At 44.5% G+C, this 16,688-nt stretch overlaps 2 protein-coding genes across 3 annotated transcripts in view; one reads left to right on the plus strand and one right to left on the minus strand.

The window, feature by feature from the left end:
- Nucleotides 1-16,688, plus strand: part of LOC146175423 (uncharacterized) — a 57,465-nt gene that overhangs the window by 31,965 nt on the left and 8,812 nt on the right. The gene's annotated exons all lie outside the window — the stretch shown is intronic.
- On the minus strand, nt 5,943-9,465 carry LOC146175425 (uncharacterized). Its single transcript, XM_084580804.1, has 2 exons — nt 9,447-9,465; nt 5,943-9,120 (listed from the first exon to the last, which is right to left on the minus strand). The coding sequence occupies exons 1-2, from the start codon at nt 9,463-9,465 to the stop codon at nt 6,839-6,841; spliced, it is 2,301 nt and encodes a 766-aa protein (XP_084436930.1). The 3' UTR covers nt 5,943-6,838.

Below are 16,688 nucleotides of genomic sequence, written 5' to 3' on the forward strand. Positions count from 1 at the left end.
AACGAACAAGTTGCGGCAGTGCTAGGCTTCTTTAAAAGTTTGATTAGATGCTCACTGAACAGGACGCCAATATTGCCTGATCCTCAAGTATTTTGATTTCTGCGAACACTACTTATTTGAACAAGAGCTTTTTAACTGATGGAGCCGTGCTACCGGAACTATAGATGAGGGGGGTCAGTCGCTCCCACTGCACTCCTTGTTCTTGCACCCCTGGCTTGAGACACGCAGATAAACCGAATAGACTCTAGATCACTGCCTAGCCGAGGAAATGGAGTATGAAGGTGCGTAAAATGCATTTATTTAATTTCGGCAGCTCATTGCAAATATCTCGATGTAGACGCATGGCAGCGCCCACCTGAAGATTTCACCTGTAGTATCCACTTACGCAGGGCACAGTGCCTGCGCTGTTTGTTTTGATGAGACGTCGGATTTGGCAGATAATACGTTTATTTCAATAATGTGGTGGTTGCACACGAACGCCTCTCAAATGCAGTATGCACTATGCATTTCAAAGGCATATAATCCCGAAATAGCAATGACAGTGTGGTGTCTGGTAACAGCGACAGCCGCTCCGATCAGCACTGCTTTGTGATGTTTTTTGGAGGATAGCGGGTGAAATGAACTGCAGATATGTCACTTTTGGTAGTCTGGCAACACTGATTGTCACTGCTAACTATAGTGCGAATTCTGGTTTGTAATATGACAACGCAGATGGGACCGGCCTGTTTGTACCCTTCGCAAAACCCTGTATTTGGTAAGGCTTTCTGTTTTAATGGAACATATATATCAGTATTCATGCAACAAAAGACAAGTGCTCCTTATGCTGTGTCACTTTTTCTTTTTCTCGTGCGGGGTGTGTGAAGATGACAGCTTATTATGTAAAACTTCGATAAACTTCAAGAGTCACCTCACCACCTTCTACTGTTGACAACAACAGTAACGCCAAGAATAATTTAGAGCAGCGTCCATGCAGATATCCTCCGAATTATTTATCTTGCGACTGCAGATTTGACCTACTGACTATGCGAGGCGTGTCAGACTATGAGAGAATATTGCACAAATAATGTTTGTTGGAATACAGCACGCTCCATGATATAAGGGACATACCCTACGTGTAGTGCAGACAACTACATTGCATTGTGTGTTAACCGCTGAAAGTATAAAATTGAGCTACAAATATGTGTTGTTCTCCTTCCCTTTTTTTCATGCATCTTGCCTTTAACTAACAAATGTTTCGCATCACAATGTTTACCACTTCCTGACTTCTTGACACACGAGGAGCCTTAGCATGAAATAAGTGCTTTGGGGTGAGATGTAAATTAGGCGTGCAATGAGTAACTCCCCCTGAAGTGATTGTATGTATACTTTCCAGTATAATAGGACATCACATGTTTATCTCAGCACATGGTTGTAATCAGAGTACACTAGGTGAACGAAATTGAGTTTTACTTTCCAAGCAGTTGTATCGGTAGTTGGCTTACTTTATAGTAGTTGAGCCGGCAACCAGGGCGCAGCACGAGCGCCACCAAAAAGATGTGTGCGGTGAGCGCTAAATAAACTTCGCTTTTCACCCTCCGCGCTGGTTGTGTGTGGCTGACCTGACAATACATAGTGTCAGAAAAGACAAAGACGCCACTGACATGCAGGGACTGAAAGCCCCGGAGCCGCCCCAGTTCTCTGGAAACGTTGCCGGGAACTGGAGACGTTTCAAGCAACGCCTGTAAATTTTCATGACAGCGACAGAACCGACGGTGGCCTGAAGCAGCGCACAGAAGACGGCATTGCTATTGCACGTGGCTGTTGAACAAGCCGTCGACGCATACAACACGTTCGGACTGGAAGGCTAGACTACCTTCGAAACGGTGCTGAGCAAGTTCAGTGCTGTTCGCTGAAGAAAAATGAGACCTGCCAGCGTTTCGTCTTTCGCATGCGAGAGCAAGCTGAGGGTGAGTCGTTCGAGCAGTTTTACCGGGATCTGCTGCTGAACTTCAGCTGAGCCAAAGCTTGCGATTTCGGCAGTTTGGCTGATTCCATGATTCGAGACCAAATCGCACATGGGACGGCAATAAGGAACTCCGACAAAGGCTGCTGCGCGAACAGGACTTAACCCTTGAGAAAACGGTCGACATGTGTAAGACAGACGAGTTATCGACCAAGCAGAGTAAGCTGTGGAACGAGCAGGAGCAAACGATTCCCTCTATGAGCCAAGGGTCCAGGAAACAGGGGACGAAGCCACGAGCGGCGATCAGACAACGCTGCAACAAGTGTGCTTACGTTCACAAGGGGCCAGCTTGCCCGACAGCAGGTAAAGAGTGCCACAAATGCAACAAAAAGGTCATTTTACATCGTGTTGCACACGATCAACCATCCACGAAGTTAACGAGGAGCCAACATCTGAGAACGAATTTGATATTCTAGAGGTATAGACCAACACCGTGTTTACAAACAAAGGGGGCGCTCGCGACGCCGCAGCCGACTGGGGGGGAAAAGTAGGGTTAGCGCCCATAGGTCTATATGGAATCGAAATATTCCAAAGCAGTTTTCTCATTTGACGGGGCACCTATGATGTTTGTTATTCGGTACAAAGCAACTATGAACATCATAGAACATATCGTGAAAATATGAAATCTCATTACCGAGGCGAAGTATTTTTAGAACACCGTGAAACGTTGGGGGTACGAGTTGGGAGGGCGACCTGTCGTAACACATGTAAACACAACTTACCGCAACATTTTTCTTGTTTCGCAGAGCATCAGAAGGGGTGGCCGGTCGGTAAACGTTGGCCAGTGCTTTAAAAAATTGTGCGACAAAGTATTCTGCGTCATTGCGGAGACAACCCACTTTTAAAACTCCCCAAATAACCTTTGTTGTGAATCCAGACACCCCCAAAAGGCAAGATGGGTGAAGCGAATCGCGCAGTCTTGTTTACAGTCTGATATGCTGCGGCATAAGGTAAATAACTTGACAATACTGTCACCCCAGTGATACATCCTAGAGAGAATTACATTTAAAACGCAGTTATCAAACGCCATACGACAATATGGACCGAACGAGAATCGCGCATTGCAGCATACGACGCCTCTGCAGCTTCGGGGCGTCCGCTAGCGACGGCGCCGGTGGTGCATGGTCGTCTGCAACTGTGCGCGGACAGTTTATCGTGCTGTGAACAGTCCCGTAAATCGTCACACTTGCAGTACTTGTAAGGGAATGTAGTGTGCGATGCAGCAATGTCGGGCTACGTGAAAAGCTTGTCGGAATCGGATAAGCAGCGTTACGATGAAAAGCTGCACATTGACGTCGTTGTGCACCCGGGCCCATTTGCTATGCTTGAAACACATTGGGAAGTCCTCCAGACTGACGTGGGCGCTCTTAGACTATTGGGAATGGCAAACATTGTAGTGTTTTTGATTTTTTCTCCGAATCGCTGCACTACAGAGACCGCCCAGGTAGTCCCTGGAGGCATACAATTGTTTTGAATCAGGTGGGTGCGCGCAAGCCGCAAGGTGATCAACGGGCACATATGCTAGTCAAATATTTTTTCGTTTTTTTTTTTTTCGTGGCATCGCTATGGCTGTCATATATCGTCCTGCGCTTGATGTGCGGTTTCCTCGTCTTATTTTGATTCTTTCCGTACGGCGCAGACCACGCACCGCGTGCACGGACGTTGTTCGCTTACGACTTGCTCACCGCACGCATGTATCGCGACGCAATTACTTATTCATTCCTTTTAATACTTACCGCCTCTACTTAGCCACGATCGATGTTTTCAGAACGCAATAATGGAGTGCCCGTTAATTTGCGTTTTATTCCTCTCAGTGTACAAAATGAACCGCGTCTCGACGGCATCATTACTGCCTTACCAGCCATTGCAATCTTTTTTTTTTCTTCCGCCATGCAGCATGATGTTGGGGTGTGGTACAAGACGTTCACCAAAAAAGAAAAAGAAAAAAAAAGCCGCTTGGGCGTCTCGCATCTAGACGTGAGGGTTCGTCTGGAAACGCATCGCACTATACTTACTGATAAATATGCTTTACAAAGATGTTAGACGCGAAATGTTGTTGCATACGTATATTGATGGTCTTAGAATAGTGCACCAGCTCAATTAACAAACGACTGTTTTCGGAGCCACGAAGTCAGCTTCTTTGCGGTTCTTTGCATATATTTTGTTCGGGCCGCGCTACCGCAATGCATTTCTAAATCGGATTCTAGACAACGAGGGGTTTTAAAAGTAGATTGCCTCCGCAATGACGCAGCACACTTTGTCACACATATCTTCAAAGTGCTGGCCAATGTTGCTCTGGTGCTCTGCGAAACGAGAAAAATGTTGCGGTAAGTTGCGTTTGCATGCGTTTCTATGTGTCGCCCTCCCAACTCGCACCCCCATACGTTTCGCGGTGTTTTAAAAATATTTCGCCTCGGTAATGAGATTTCTTACTTTCATGATCTGTTCTAGGATGTTCATGGTTGCTCTGTACCGAATAAAAACTTCATAGATGTCCCGTGAAATGAGAAAACTGCTTTGAAAATTTTCGGTTTCCTGTATTTTTAGGGGCGCTAAGCCTTTTCACCCCCAGCTGGCCGAGCCTGGCGACACAAGCGCCGCCACATCGTGCTTACGGAAGCCAAGAGTGAGTGGCTCGTACCAGCGAAGGTGGGAGGTATCGACGTTGAATTAAAAATTGATACCAGGGTGCAGGCGAACCTTTTGCCATTGTCGTGTTGGAAACGAATGGGACACAAAGCGCCGCTTCGGAAGAGCTTCTCAATTTTGCGCAGCTACAATGGAGGCGTAATTGCGCATGTTGGTAAAACACAGTTGCCAGTGGCCTGCAATGGAATGGAGCAGGTTGTCGAGTTCATCGTCGAAAAATCCCGTACTCCCATCCTGGATCTTCATGCCTGTGAGCTCTTTGGATTTGTCAACCGCGTTTTTGCAGTCACCTGCGACGATGTGGTGAAGGAGTTTCCGGAGGCATTCCGCGTTGGAAATTAAAGTTTTACCACCACCACCACGGCCTGGGATGCATCAAACGAACTTACCATATATGGTCCTAAAGGATGGAGACACCCCTACAGTACAAGCAGCTCGTCGGGTGCCAACCGCTAGAGCAGGACTTGAAGCGCTTATCCGAGGCCGACATGATCAAGAAGGTGCAGGAGCCAGCGGACTGGGTGATTCCCTTGGTCATTGCTTTGCAGAAGAATGGTCAACTTAGGATTTGCGTAGACCCCAGGGCTATAAATAAGTGGGGGAAACGAGAACACTATCAGCTGCCTAAACGTGAAGATATTGAGGCTGAGCTAGCTGGTGCTCAATGGTTCTCAACTCTGGATGCCAACTCAGGTTTCCATCAGATCCCATTGGACCCAGAAACTGCAAGAATATTTACTCTTGCCACCCCTTTCGAAAGGTACCAGTACTTGCGGCTGACATTCAGCATTCCCTCGGCCCCAGATGTATTGCAAAACACTATGTGTCAGATCCCCTTCATGGATCACTGCCTTGTCGTGGCGGAGGGGCTTGCAAAACTCGATGAAGTCGTGAGCTCTGCTGTGTAGGGCCACCCAAGATAGACAGGTCACGGCAGAGAGTTCTGACAAAATGTTATACACTGGAGAAGGTAATGGCAATCCACTCCAGTACTTCCTGCCAAGAAAACCCAATGACCAGTCACAATAGCATTAATGATATGGCGCCGGAAGATGAGCCCCCCAGGTTGGAAAGCGTCCCACATGTTACTGGGGATGAACAAAGGGCGATTCCTAGTAGCTCCAGGACGAATGAAGCGGCTCGGCTAAAGCCAAAAGGACGCTCAGTTGTGGATGTGTCGGGAAGCGACCGGAAAGTCCGATGCTGCAAGGAGATATATCACATAGCAACATGGAATGTAAGATCTATGACGCAAGGTAAACTGGCTGTCGTCAAGCGAGAAATGGACAGATTGAACATTGATATCTTGAGTATCAGCGAGCTCAAGTGGACCGGAATGGCAAAATTTAATTCCGGCGACCATGATGTCTTTTATTGTGGGCACGAATCCAGGAGAAGGAATGGGGTCGCTCTCATAGTAAATAGAAGAATGGGCAAAGCAGTGCTAGGGTACAACCCCAAAAACAACTGAATGATTTCACTTCGGATCCAAGGTCATGCCTTTCAACATAACAGTTATCCAAGTCTATGCACCAACCACTACTGCTGAAGAAGCTGACGTTGAGAGATTTTATGCTGACCTGCAATGCCTTTTAGACCGCACTCACTCATCAGATGTCCTTTTTCTCATTGGAGACTGGAATGCTAAGGTGGGGAGTGAAGAAATATCCGGAATTACAGGCAAGTTCGGTCTCGGTGAGGCAAATGAAGCTGGGCAGAGGCTAGTAGAGTTTTGTCAAGAAGACAACCTGACCATACCGAATACTCATTTTCAACAGCACAAGAGGCGCCTGTACACATGGACTTCACCGGATGGTCTGTACAGGAATCAGATTGATTATATTCTTTGCCGGCAGAGATGGAGAAGCGCTATACAAGCAGTAAAAACAAGGCCTGGGACCGATTGTGGCACCGATCATCAGCTTTTTAGAAGAACGGCTGATTGGGCGAGTCGGTGAACCATGATGGACAGTAATGTATATTGCGCAAAAAGACGAGACAAAGAGGAGAAGTGGACAACGACGGCGCAGAACTGACAACTGAATTTATTCGAAGAACGGAAGAGTATATATATAAGTACACACACTTGTTGTACCCACATGAGCATAGTCAAAAATGCATAAAAAATCTATATCAACACAGTAAAACTCCCCCCATCACACGCACGTGGTGAAAACTGCCGACGCACTAACGATTGTGCAGCATGGTCATCTCATTTTCTGTCAACGCGACGGACGTATTACTAACACAAACATTTTGCTTTCGGTTAATATGGAACGCCTCGGCGATTTCTCGAGTAGTCTGGTCTTTATGAAGAAACAATATATTAGTATCAACGAAGAAAGGTACACACTCACACGCGTTACAATGTTTTGCTAAGTTAGTATCATTCTTTTTTAAGGACTGCGCATGCTCCATCAGCCTAATGTTGATGCAACGGCCTGTCTGCCCAATATACGTACGGCCACAGGACAATGGTATTTGGTATACTACACCCATCCTACAACTAATGAAACTCTTGGCGTGATTGACCTGGCATCTGTTCTTACTTCTTGTGCCCCCCAGCTTTCTTTGAACCGCTGCACCTACCTTGCCAATCTTATTAGGGGCTGAAAACAACACCTGTACGCCATATTTTGCGCCTACTTTTTTAAACCGATGTGATAATGCATGTATATAAGGCACAACTGCAATTTTATTTCTTTCATTTTTTCTTTCTATCTGTCCGGAACACTTCAGAGAACGCAGAACCTTATCAGCACTAGCTACAAGCACTGAGTCTGGATAACCAGCCTCCCTACATCTGTTAGCTTGGATTTCAAGGCTATTATACATTTGATGTGCACAAGACTTATTGACAGCCATCCTAAAACAAGCTGTTACTATTCCAGATTTAACAAGTTTGGAGTGACATGACTTGTAGTTTAAAAGAGGCTTTACACTCCTAGGAGAGTACTGCCAACACACATGATTCATATTAAAAGTCAACTTTAAATCTAAAAATTGCAAAACATTTTTCTGAGGAACCTCAAAGGTGAACTTCAGTCCTGTACCATTCCGAGCAAAAATGTCAAGAATTTGAGGCACATTTACAGCATCCAAGGATCTAACTAAAACAAGAAAATCATCTACGTATCGGAATATACGAATGATCTTTCCTGTTAGGTCGCTCTCTATTTTTCGGTCGACATAACTAAGATAAATGTTACTGAGAACGGGGGCTACTTTAGCGCCTATGCACACGCCAGACTTCTGCATGAATAATTTATCGTCCCACATTACATAGGTGTTCTGAAGATAAAATGACAAAAGTTCCAGGAAGGATCCAACAGTTATACCGCACTCATTTCGAAATAAACACTCATCATTATCCTCTGTGATGCAATTCTTCACACATTGTAGAAGTTGATTATGAGGAAGAGAATAAAACAAGTCAACCACATCTATGCTAAAGCCAGAGCAAGAAGCCATATTCTCGTTGAAAAGATGCTTTACAACGGTCTCTGTGTTAGGCACAAGAAACGGGTCAATAACGGAAAGTGCTGACAAATGATTGTTAAGGTAAGACGATACGACTACTTGCCAAGTCTGGCGCTCAGAAACTATTGCCCGGAAAGGGATGCCAGGCTTATGCGTTTTTGCTGAAAAGAAAATTTCAAGAACTGGAAGTTCAGCTTTCTTTACTTTGCTTGCCAAATTCTCTAGTCCAAATTCATGCAATAACGCCACAGCCTCTTTCTTGCACTCAACCGGATCCTTTCTGCTCACTCTAAAATGCTTCCTTACTGACTCACATGCTTTTTCTGAAAACTGTTTCTCGGACAGTACAACAAAGTAGCCTTCTTTATCAGACTGCACAACGTGCAAACGATTGTCACACAGGTAATTGACCAATGAGCGAAACCTGTTACTACGCCGACCACTAGACTTGCTACTGGCTACCGCATCAACACACTCTGAAATACACCTAGACCTATCATCGAACTGAGCTTTGGACGATACACTGCGAGCAAAAGCCAACTTCTCAACCGTTAACATCCCAGGGTCAAGACAGAACTTTGGTCCGAGGCGTAAAGTCTTTTCATGCTTAGAATCCAAAGCGACATCATCCAAGACCAAAAGCTTTCCTTCTGATGCCGGTCTTCTCGTACCTTTTGGGAGGGTTGGACGGACTGCGCTCCAAAGGAATTCCGTCAGCTGATCGGTAGTCTTACACCACTCACGAAACACACGCTGATTACGGAGAGTGTTCTCAACCAGGCACTTAGTCCGAAGTACGTCCTTGAACAGCCTCGCCTGCCGCCACCATTCACTCCTGAGAATTCTGCAAATTCTTCTGTTGTGCCCCGTAGAAGGTCGTAACCAGCCACAAAGTGCTTGCACATCCGGAGGGCAGGTATCGTATCGGCAATGCCACGACGCAGTGCGGGCTCGGCAGATACACACGGCGATGATGGGTGACAGTATTGCTGGGTTAGACAAATCGATGTTTCGACACAAAATAGAAGCCCATGTACAAGAAATGAACTGTAGAAGAACGGCTGATTGGGCGAGTTGGTGAACCATGATGGACAGTAATGTATATTGCGCAAAAAGACGAGACAAAGAGGAGAAGTGGACAACGACGGCGCAGAACTGACAACTGAATTTATTCGAAGAACGGAAGAGTATATATATAAGTACACACACTTGTTGTACCCACATGAGCATAGTCAAAAATGCATAAAAAATCTATATCAACACAGTAAAACTCCCCCCATCACACGCACGTGGTGAAAACTGCCGACGCACTAACGATTGTGCAGCATGGTCATCTCATTTTCTGTCAACGCGACGGACGTATTACTAACACAAACATTTTGCTTTCGGTTAATATGGAACGCCTCGGCGATTTCTCGAGTAGTCTGGTCTTTATGAAGAAACAATATATTAGTATCAACGAAGAAAGGTACACACTCACACGCGTTACAATGTTTTGCTAAGTTAGTATCATTCTTTTTTAAGGACTGCGCATGCTCCATCAGCCTAATGTTGATGCAACGGCCTGTCTGCCCAATATACGTACGGCCACAGGACAATGGTATTTGGTATACTACACCCATCCTACAACTAATGAAACTCTTGGCGTGATTGACCTGGCATCTGTTCTTACTTCTTGTGCCCCCCAGCTTTCTTTGAACCGCTGCACCTACCTTGCCAATCTTTGTCATTTTATCTTCAGAACACCTATGTAATGTGGGACGATAAATTATTCATGCAGAAGTCTGGCGTGTGCATAGGCGCTAAAGTAGCCCCCGTTCTCAGTAACATTTATCTTAGTTATGTCGACCGAAAAATAGAGAGCGACCTAACAGGAAAGATCATTCGTATATTCCGATACGTAGATGATTTTCTTGTTTTAGTTAGATCCTTGGATGCTGTAAATGTGCCTCAAATTCTTGACATTTTTGCTCGGAATGGTACAGGACTGAAGTTCACCTTTGAGGTTCCTCAGAAAAATGTTTTGCAATTTTTAGATTTAAAGTTGACTTTTAATATGAATCATGTGTGTTGGCAGTACTCTCCTAGGAGTGTAAAGCCTCTTTTAAACTACAAGTCATGTCACTCCAAACTTGTTAAATCTGGAATAGTAACAGCTTGTTTTAGGATGGCTGTCAATAAGTCTTGTGCACATCAAATGTATAATAGCCTTGAAATCCAAGCTAACAGATGTAGGGAGGCTGGTTATCCAGACTCAGTGCTTGTAGCTAGTGCTGATAAGGTTCTGCGTTCTCTGAAGTGTTCCGGACAGATAGAAAGAAAAAATGAAAGAAATAAAATTGCAGTTGTGCCTTATATACATGCATTATCACATCGGTTTAAAAAAGTAGGCGCAAAATATGGCGTACAGGTGTTGTTTTCAGCCCCTAATAAGATTGGCAAGGTAGGTGCAGCGGTTCAAAGAAAGCTGGGGGGCACAAGAAGTAAGAACAGATGCCAGGTCAATCACGCCAAGAGTTTCATTAGTTGTAGGATGGGTGTAGTATACCAAATACCATTGTCCTGTGGCCGTACGTATATTGGGCAGACAGGCCGTTGCATCAACATTAGGCTGATGGAGCATGCGCAGTCCTTAAAAAAGAATGATACTAACTTAGCAAAACATTGTAACGCGTGTGAGTGTGTACCTTTCTTCGTTGATACTAATATATTGTTTCTTCATAAAGACCAGACTACTCGAGAAATCGCCGAGGCGTTCCATATTAACCGAAAGCAAAATGTTTGTGTTAGTAATACGTCCGTCGCGTTGACAGAAAATGAGATGACCATGCTGCACAATCGTTAGTGCGTCGGCAGTTTTCACCACGTGCGTGTGATGGGGGGAGTTTTACTGTGTTGATATAGATTTTTTATGCATTTTTGACTATGCTCATGTGGGTACAACAAGTGTGTGTACTTATATATATACTCTTCCGTTCTTCGAATAAATTCAGTTGTCAGTTCTGCGCCGTCGTTGTCCACTTCTCCTCTTTGTCTCGTCTTTTTGCGCAATATACATTACTGTCCATCAGCTTTTTGTTGCCAAATTTAAGCTTCGATTGAGGAAAACGCAGAAAACTAGAAGGCCTTTCAGGTATGATCTGGATCAAATTCCATCAGAATATGCTGTTGAAGTGAGGAATCGATTTCAAGAATTAGATCTAGAAGACAGAGCCTGAAGAGATGTGGACTGATGTTCGTGATATAATACAAGAAGTTGCTACTAAGGTAGTTCCAAAGCAAAAGAAATGCAAGAAAGCAAACTGGTTATCTGAAGAGGCTTTGCAAATAGCTGAGAAAAATAGGATGGCAAAAGTTATGGGGGAAAAAGAAAGATACAAGGCTCTCAATGCAGATTTTCAGAAAATAGCAAGGAGAGATAAGAATGCCTTCCTGAACATGCAGTGCCAAGCAGTTGAGGACAACAGCCAATTGAGGAACACAAGAGCTCTGTATAAGACAATCAAATATATCATAGGAAGCTTCTGTGCTAAGCTGGGCGTGATAAAGGACAAACGAGGCAGGGACCTCACTGAAGCCTCAGAGATAAAGAAGAGGTGGCAGGAATACACAGAAGAACTGTACAAGAAGGACCCGGATGTGCAAACCCAACATAAGCCATCGCCTGAAATCCTGCTTATTGCCTACACCGAGCGTCCACGTGCTGCGTCCGCCAGATACCTGTTTGTGCCTGCGCTTTGCTGTTGGACTGTTGGAGGGCCGTCGGCGACACTTTATCATCCGGCAGTCAGCTGCGCTTGCGCAGCTCGAAGGGCCATCGACGTCACAGGAAGGCTATAAAATCCGCTGTCTAGCCCATCCTCAGCACCATTCCGGAGCAGTCCAGGACGCCGTAACGTTGAGCTGCAACTAACTGCCTGCTTCATTCTGTGCAGCCTGTCATCGGGAAAAAAATCCTCAAGCCATCGCCTGAAATCCTGCTTATTGCCTACACCGAGCGTCCACGTGCTGCGTCCGCCAGATACCTGTTTGTGCCTGCGCTTTGCTGTTGGACTGTTAGAGGGCTGTCGGCGACACTTTATCATCCGGCAGTCAGCTGCGCTTGCGCAGCTCGAAGGGCCATCGACGTCACAGGAAGGCTATAAAATCCGCTGTCTAGCCCATCCTCAGCACCATTCCGGAGCAGTCCAGGACGCCGTAACGTTGAGCTGCAACTAACTGCCTGCTTCATTCTGTGCAGCCTGTCATCGGGAAAAAAATCCTCAAGCCATCGCCTGAAATCCTGCTTATTGCCTACACCGAGCGTCCACGTGCTGCGTCCGCCAGATACCTGTTTGTGCCTGCGCTTTGCTGTTGGACTGTTGGAGGGCCGTCGGCGACACTTTATCATCCGGCAGTCAGCTGCGCTTGCGCAGCTCGAAGGGCCATCGACGTCACAGGAAGGCTATAAAATCCGCTGTCTAGCCCATCCTCAGCACCATTCCGGAGCAGTCCAGGACGCCGTAACGTTGAGCTGCAACTAACTGCCTGCTTCATTCTGTGCAGGTACGTGTGTGAGCCTTCTTTTACTTAAGGTGCTTGTTGCTATATAGCGGCTCTTGGACTGCTCCGTCCGTCTGTACATGATATTATGGGAGACAAGGCACCTTCGACTATAAAGGAAGTCGTGAAAGCACTTGCTGACATGTCAGCACACTTTGAGACAAATCAGCTAGAGCTGAAAGAGGCCCTCAAAAAGGTAATTGAAGATGAGCTTGAGCCAGTGCGGAAATCCATGGAGTTCATTAACACAATTTTTGAGGAGCTTAAGGCAGAAATAGCTGAAATGAAAAAGGAACTGAAATATGTGAAAGCTGAAAGCGTAGAAATAAAAAAAGACAACGATCGCCTCTCAAAAGAACTAGAAGACGTGAAGAAAGAGGTGATTGACTTGCAGCAGTACAGCAGGAGAAGTAATCTGGAAATCAAGGGGCTTCCTGTAGTCCAGGGTGAAAACCTTGTCGCTACTTTGACAGATATATCACGCCATTTGCAAATTGAAATCAGTGAGAGTGACATTGATGTCGTTCACCGAGTGCCATCTATGAACAAAAAAGAGTCAAATGTGGTGGTCAAATTTCATTCCCGTGCCGCTAGAGACAAAATGCTGAAAGCTGCCAAAAAACAAAGACTAAACACATTTCACCTGGGTTTCAACAGCTCAGAAGAAAAGAGTTCACCAGTCTATGTTAACGAGCATTTGTGCCCGGCAAAAAAAGTGCTGCTGGGCCACGCTTTGAAGGCAAAAAAAGAGAAGGGTTGGAAGTATGCCTGGGTCATAGAAGGTAAAATCTTGATGCGCAAGACAGAAAACTCGCACGTACTGCAGGTGACGCGAATGGCTGACCTCGCCCAGGTACAGTAATAAATAGGCTACCCTGTAATCGCTGTATCTCCGAATGACTTACACTTCTGCTCAAATCGAAAACAAATGGCTTGGGCGCGGTCAGGTATCTGTGTTACACTGCAACATCCGGAGTGCTAGGAAAAACCTCGATCATTTGGTTGCTTATCTGTCACATTACTCGTATCGTTTTGATGTTATTGCGCTGACAGAAACATGGCTCAAGCAAGGTGAAACTGTTGAAATTCCTGGGTACAATTTCCTCTCGCGACCGCGGGATAGTGTATCACGTGGTGGTGGCCTCGCACTTTTTATTCGAAAAGGGATCGACTACTGCTGTAAATGCAATGCTAGTTATGAAGCAGGTGTAGTTGAAACACTGTTCATTGAAATGAAGTGTGGCATCATTATAGGTGTTGTTTACCGCCCACCTAGCGCTTGTCTAAACAAATTCTATTCCGTAATGGAAACTACGCTATTATCACTTGCGACGGGTAAATCGTCTTTGATTGTATGTGGTGATTTCAACATTGATTTGTTGAAAGATGATTGCCGTGATTACCTCTTGCTGATACAGTCCTTTAACTTGACAAATGTTATAGATGAGCCAACTCGAGTCACTAACCAATCCGCCTCTCTGATTGACCATGTGCTTTGCAACAAGGACATAAATGTGTTTGCTGGTGTGTGCGACATTGCCATCTCAGACCACAATCCCATCTTTATTCTTTATCCCTGTGACCCTTTGCTTTATCCTCCCAAGCAGTTTAAAAAACGTACCACCCGAATCGATTACGCTCAAGTGCGATCGCTGCTTCAGTGCACAGATTTCGAAGGCGTGCATGATGATGACATAGATATTGAATATCAATACTGATAAGGAAAATCACAGACGTCATTGACCGATCCACTTACACATACACTAGGCGTAACTACGACCATGGTATATGCCCTTGGATGACAAAAGCTATACTTGAAGTCTTGAAAAAGAAAGATTCATACTATCATAAGTGGAAAAACAATCGAACTAATAGGTATTACCGGGAACAGTTTCGATGCTACAGAAACAAATCGGTCGCCATGATGAGGAACTCAAAGAAACAATACTACACTAATCTAATTATGAGACAGGAAGGAAATTCCAAAAAGATATGGGGAATTGTGAGCGATGTTGTTGGATTAAAGAAAAAAGAACATATCCTTCCAGACTTAATCTCAGAGGAGATGGCTGATACCTTCAATAATAATTTCGTCGATCGAGGAAAAAAACTGGTTAATGGCTTTCCTTCAACAACACCTCACCTAGGAAGACCTATTGCAACAAATAATACCTTTGCTTTCCGGGAGATAACTGAAGAAGAAATGAGATCAGTAGTTAAAAATCTGCGAGAAAACAAAGCTTGTGGTTATGACGGAATACCATCGAAGGTGCTAAAAGACAATATCGACATTCTTTGCACCCCCTTATGCAACATAATTAACCATGCGATGGTTAGCTCTCAGTATCCAATAAGCTTGAAGATTGCGAAAGTTGTGCCAGTCTACAAGACAGGAGATCCCAATGACCCCAGTAGTTACAGACCCATATCTGTGCTTAGTATAATCAATACTGTTTTTGAAAAATTAATATCCTTACAATTGAACAAGTTTCTGCTGGATAATAATGTAATCTGTGCTGAGCAGCATGGCTTTATCTCAGCCAAATCAACAACCACTGCTGTCACATCACTTTCTCACCATATTAACACTGCTCTTCACAAAAATCAAATTGCAATAGTAATATTCCTCGACATAAAAAAGGCATTTGAGTGCGTCTGTCACTCAGAGTTATTGGAAAAATTAAAATCGTGTGGTATTACTAATGCCTCTCTCCAGTTTTTTGATAGCTACCTTTCCGCTAGAAAACAAAAAGTAGTGCTGAGTGACAGACACTCCACACTACTACCTGTGACTTGCGGGGTCCCGCAAGGATCTGTATTGGGTCCTGTTTTGTTTTCCATTTTCGTGAACGACCTACCGCAGGCCGTTCAATTTTCAAAAGTCTTTATGTATGCAGATGACACTGCTCTTTTGTTCACATCTAAGTCACTCTTGGGCCTAGAAAATACGATAACGTCCGAACTGTTTAATGTTTCAGAATGGTTTCGTGCTAATAAACTAACAATAAATGTAGATAAAACTAAATATGTAGTATTCCACTCCAAGAGAAGAAACATTGACCCTAGTACGATTCACATATCTCTAAACAACGATTGTATTCAGCAAGTTTGTTCTTTCAAATACCTTGGTATCATCTTTGACCAACACTTGCACTGGCAAGAGCAGATAGATAAGCTATCTAAAAAGCTAGCTTTCAGTTGCTACGCGCTTACCAAGGCGAAAAGGTATTTCCCGTACACCATACTACGTTCCCTGTATTTTTCGTTATTTCACTGCCACATCAGCTACTGCTGTGAGTCTTGGGGACAAACGTACAAAACTTATCTACTTCCCTTACAGAGACTGCAGAAGAGAGCATTGCGTATAATATACCGCGTATCTTTCAACTGCAGCAACAATAATTTATTTCTAGAAAATCGAGTACTTTCTTTAGAATCAATGCTTAAATACAAAATCTGTGTATTGGTAAATAACATCATTAATACTAGTATTCCTCTGCCACTTGATATTTTCTTGTTGCCATCTCGCAATACAAGACACGCATTAAATGGCAATTTCAACCTCCCTGCCTGCCACAATGTGTACGGAGAACGTTTAGTACAATTTTCTGGAGCAAAACATTGGAACACGTTGCCTATTAATGTAAAACTTGCAGGTAACTTTAAAATGAGTTGTAAAATGTTCTTTATTAACAACCAAGGAGAGTTATGATCCCCTCCCCCCCCCCCCCCCCCCATTTTTTTTGTGTGTGTGTGCGCTTGCGTTTTGTATTAATTGCCTATGAATTGCTTGCTGAAAAGTATTTTTCTCCGTGCCTGTTGATTCTTTTTGCTTGTCTGTTTGAGTCGTTTTTTTTGTATGTTTGTGTGTGTGTGTGTTTGTATGCGCTCATTACGGCTGCCTGACCAAGTTTATTCTGTACTGGACCGTCTACTAGCCCCCCGGCTATCGGTCCAAATATTCTTTATGTATTTCGTTTCCTACAAATAAAGATCACTTTGATTGATTGATTGA

The sequence above is a fragment of the Amblyomma maculatum genome, chromosome 10, assembly GCF_055883805.1.
Source record: "Amblyomma maculatum isolate TAMU_Amacu chromosome 10, ASM5588380v1, whole genome shotgun sequence".
Taxonomy (NCBI): Eukaryota; Metazoa; Arthropoda; class Arachnida; order Ixodida; family Ixodidae; genus Amblyomma; species Amblyomma maculatum.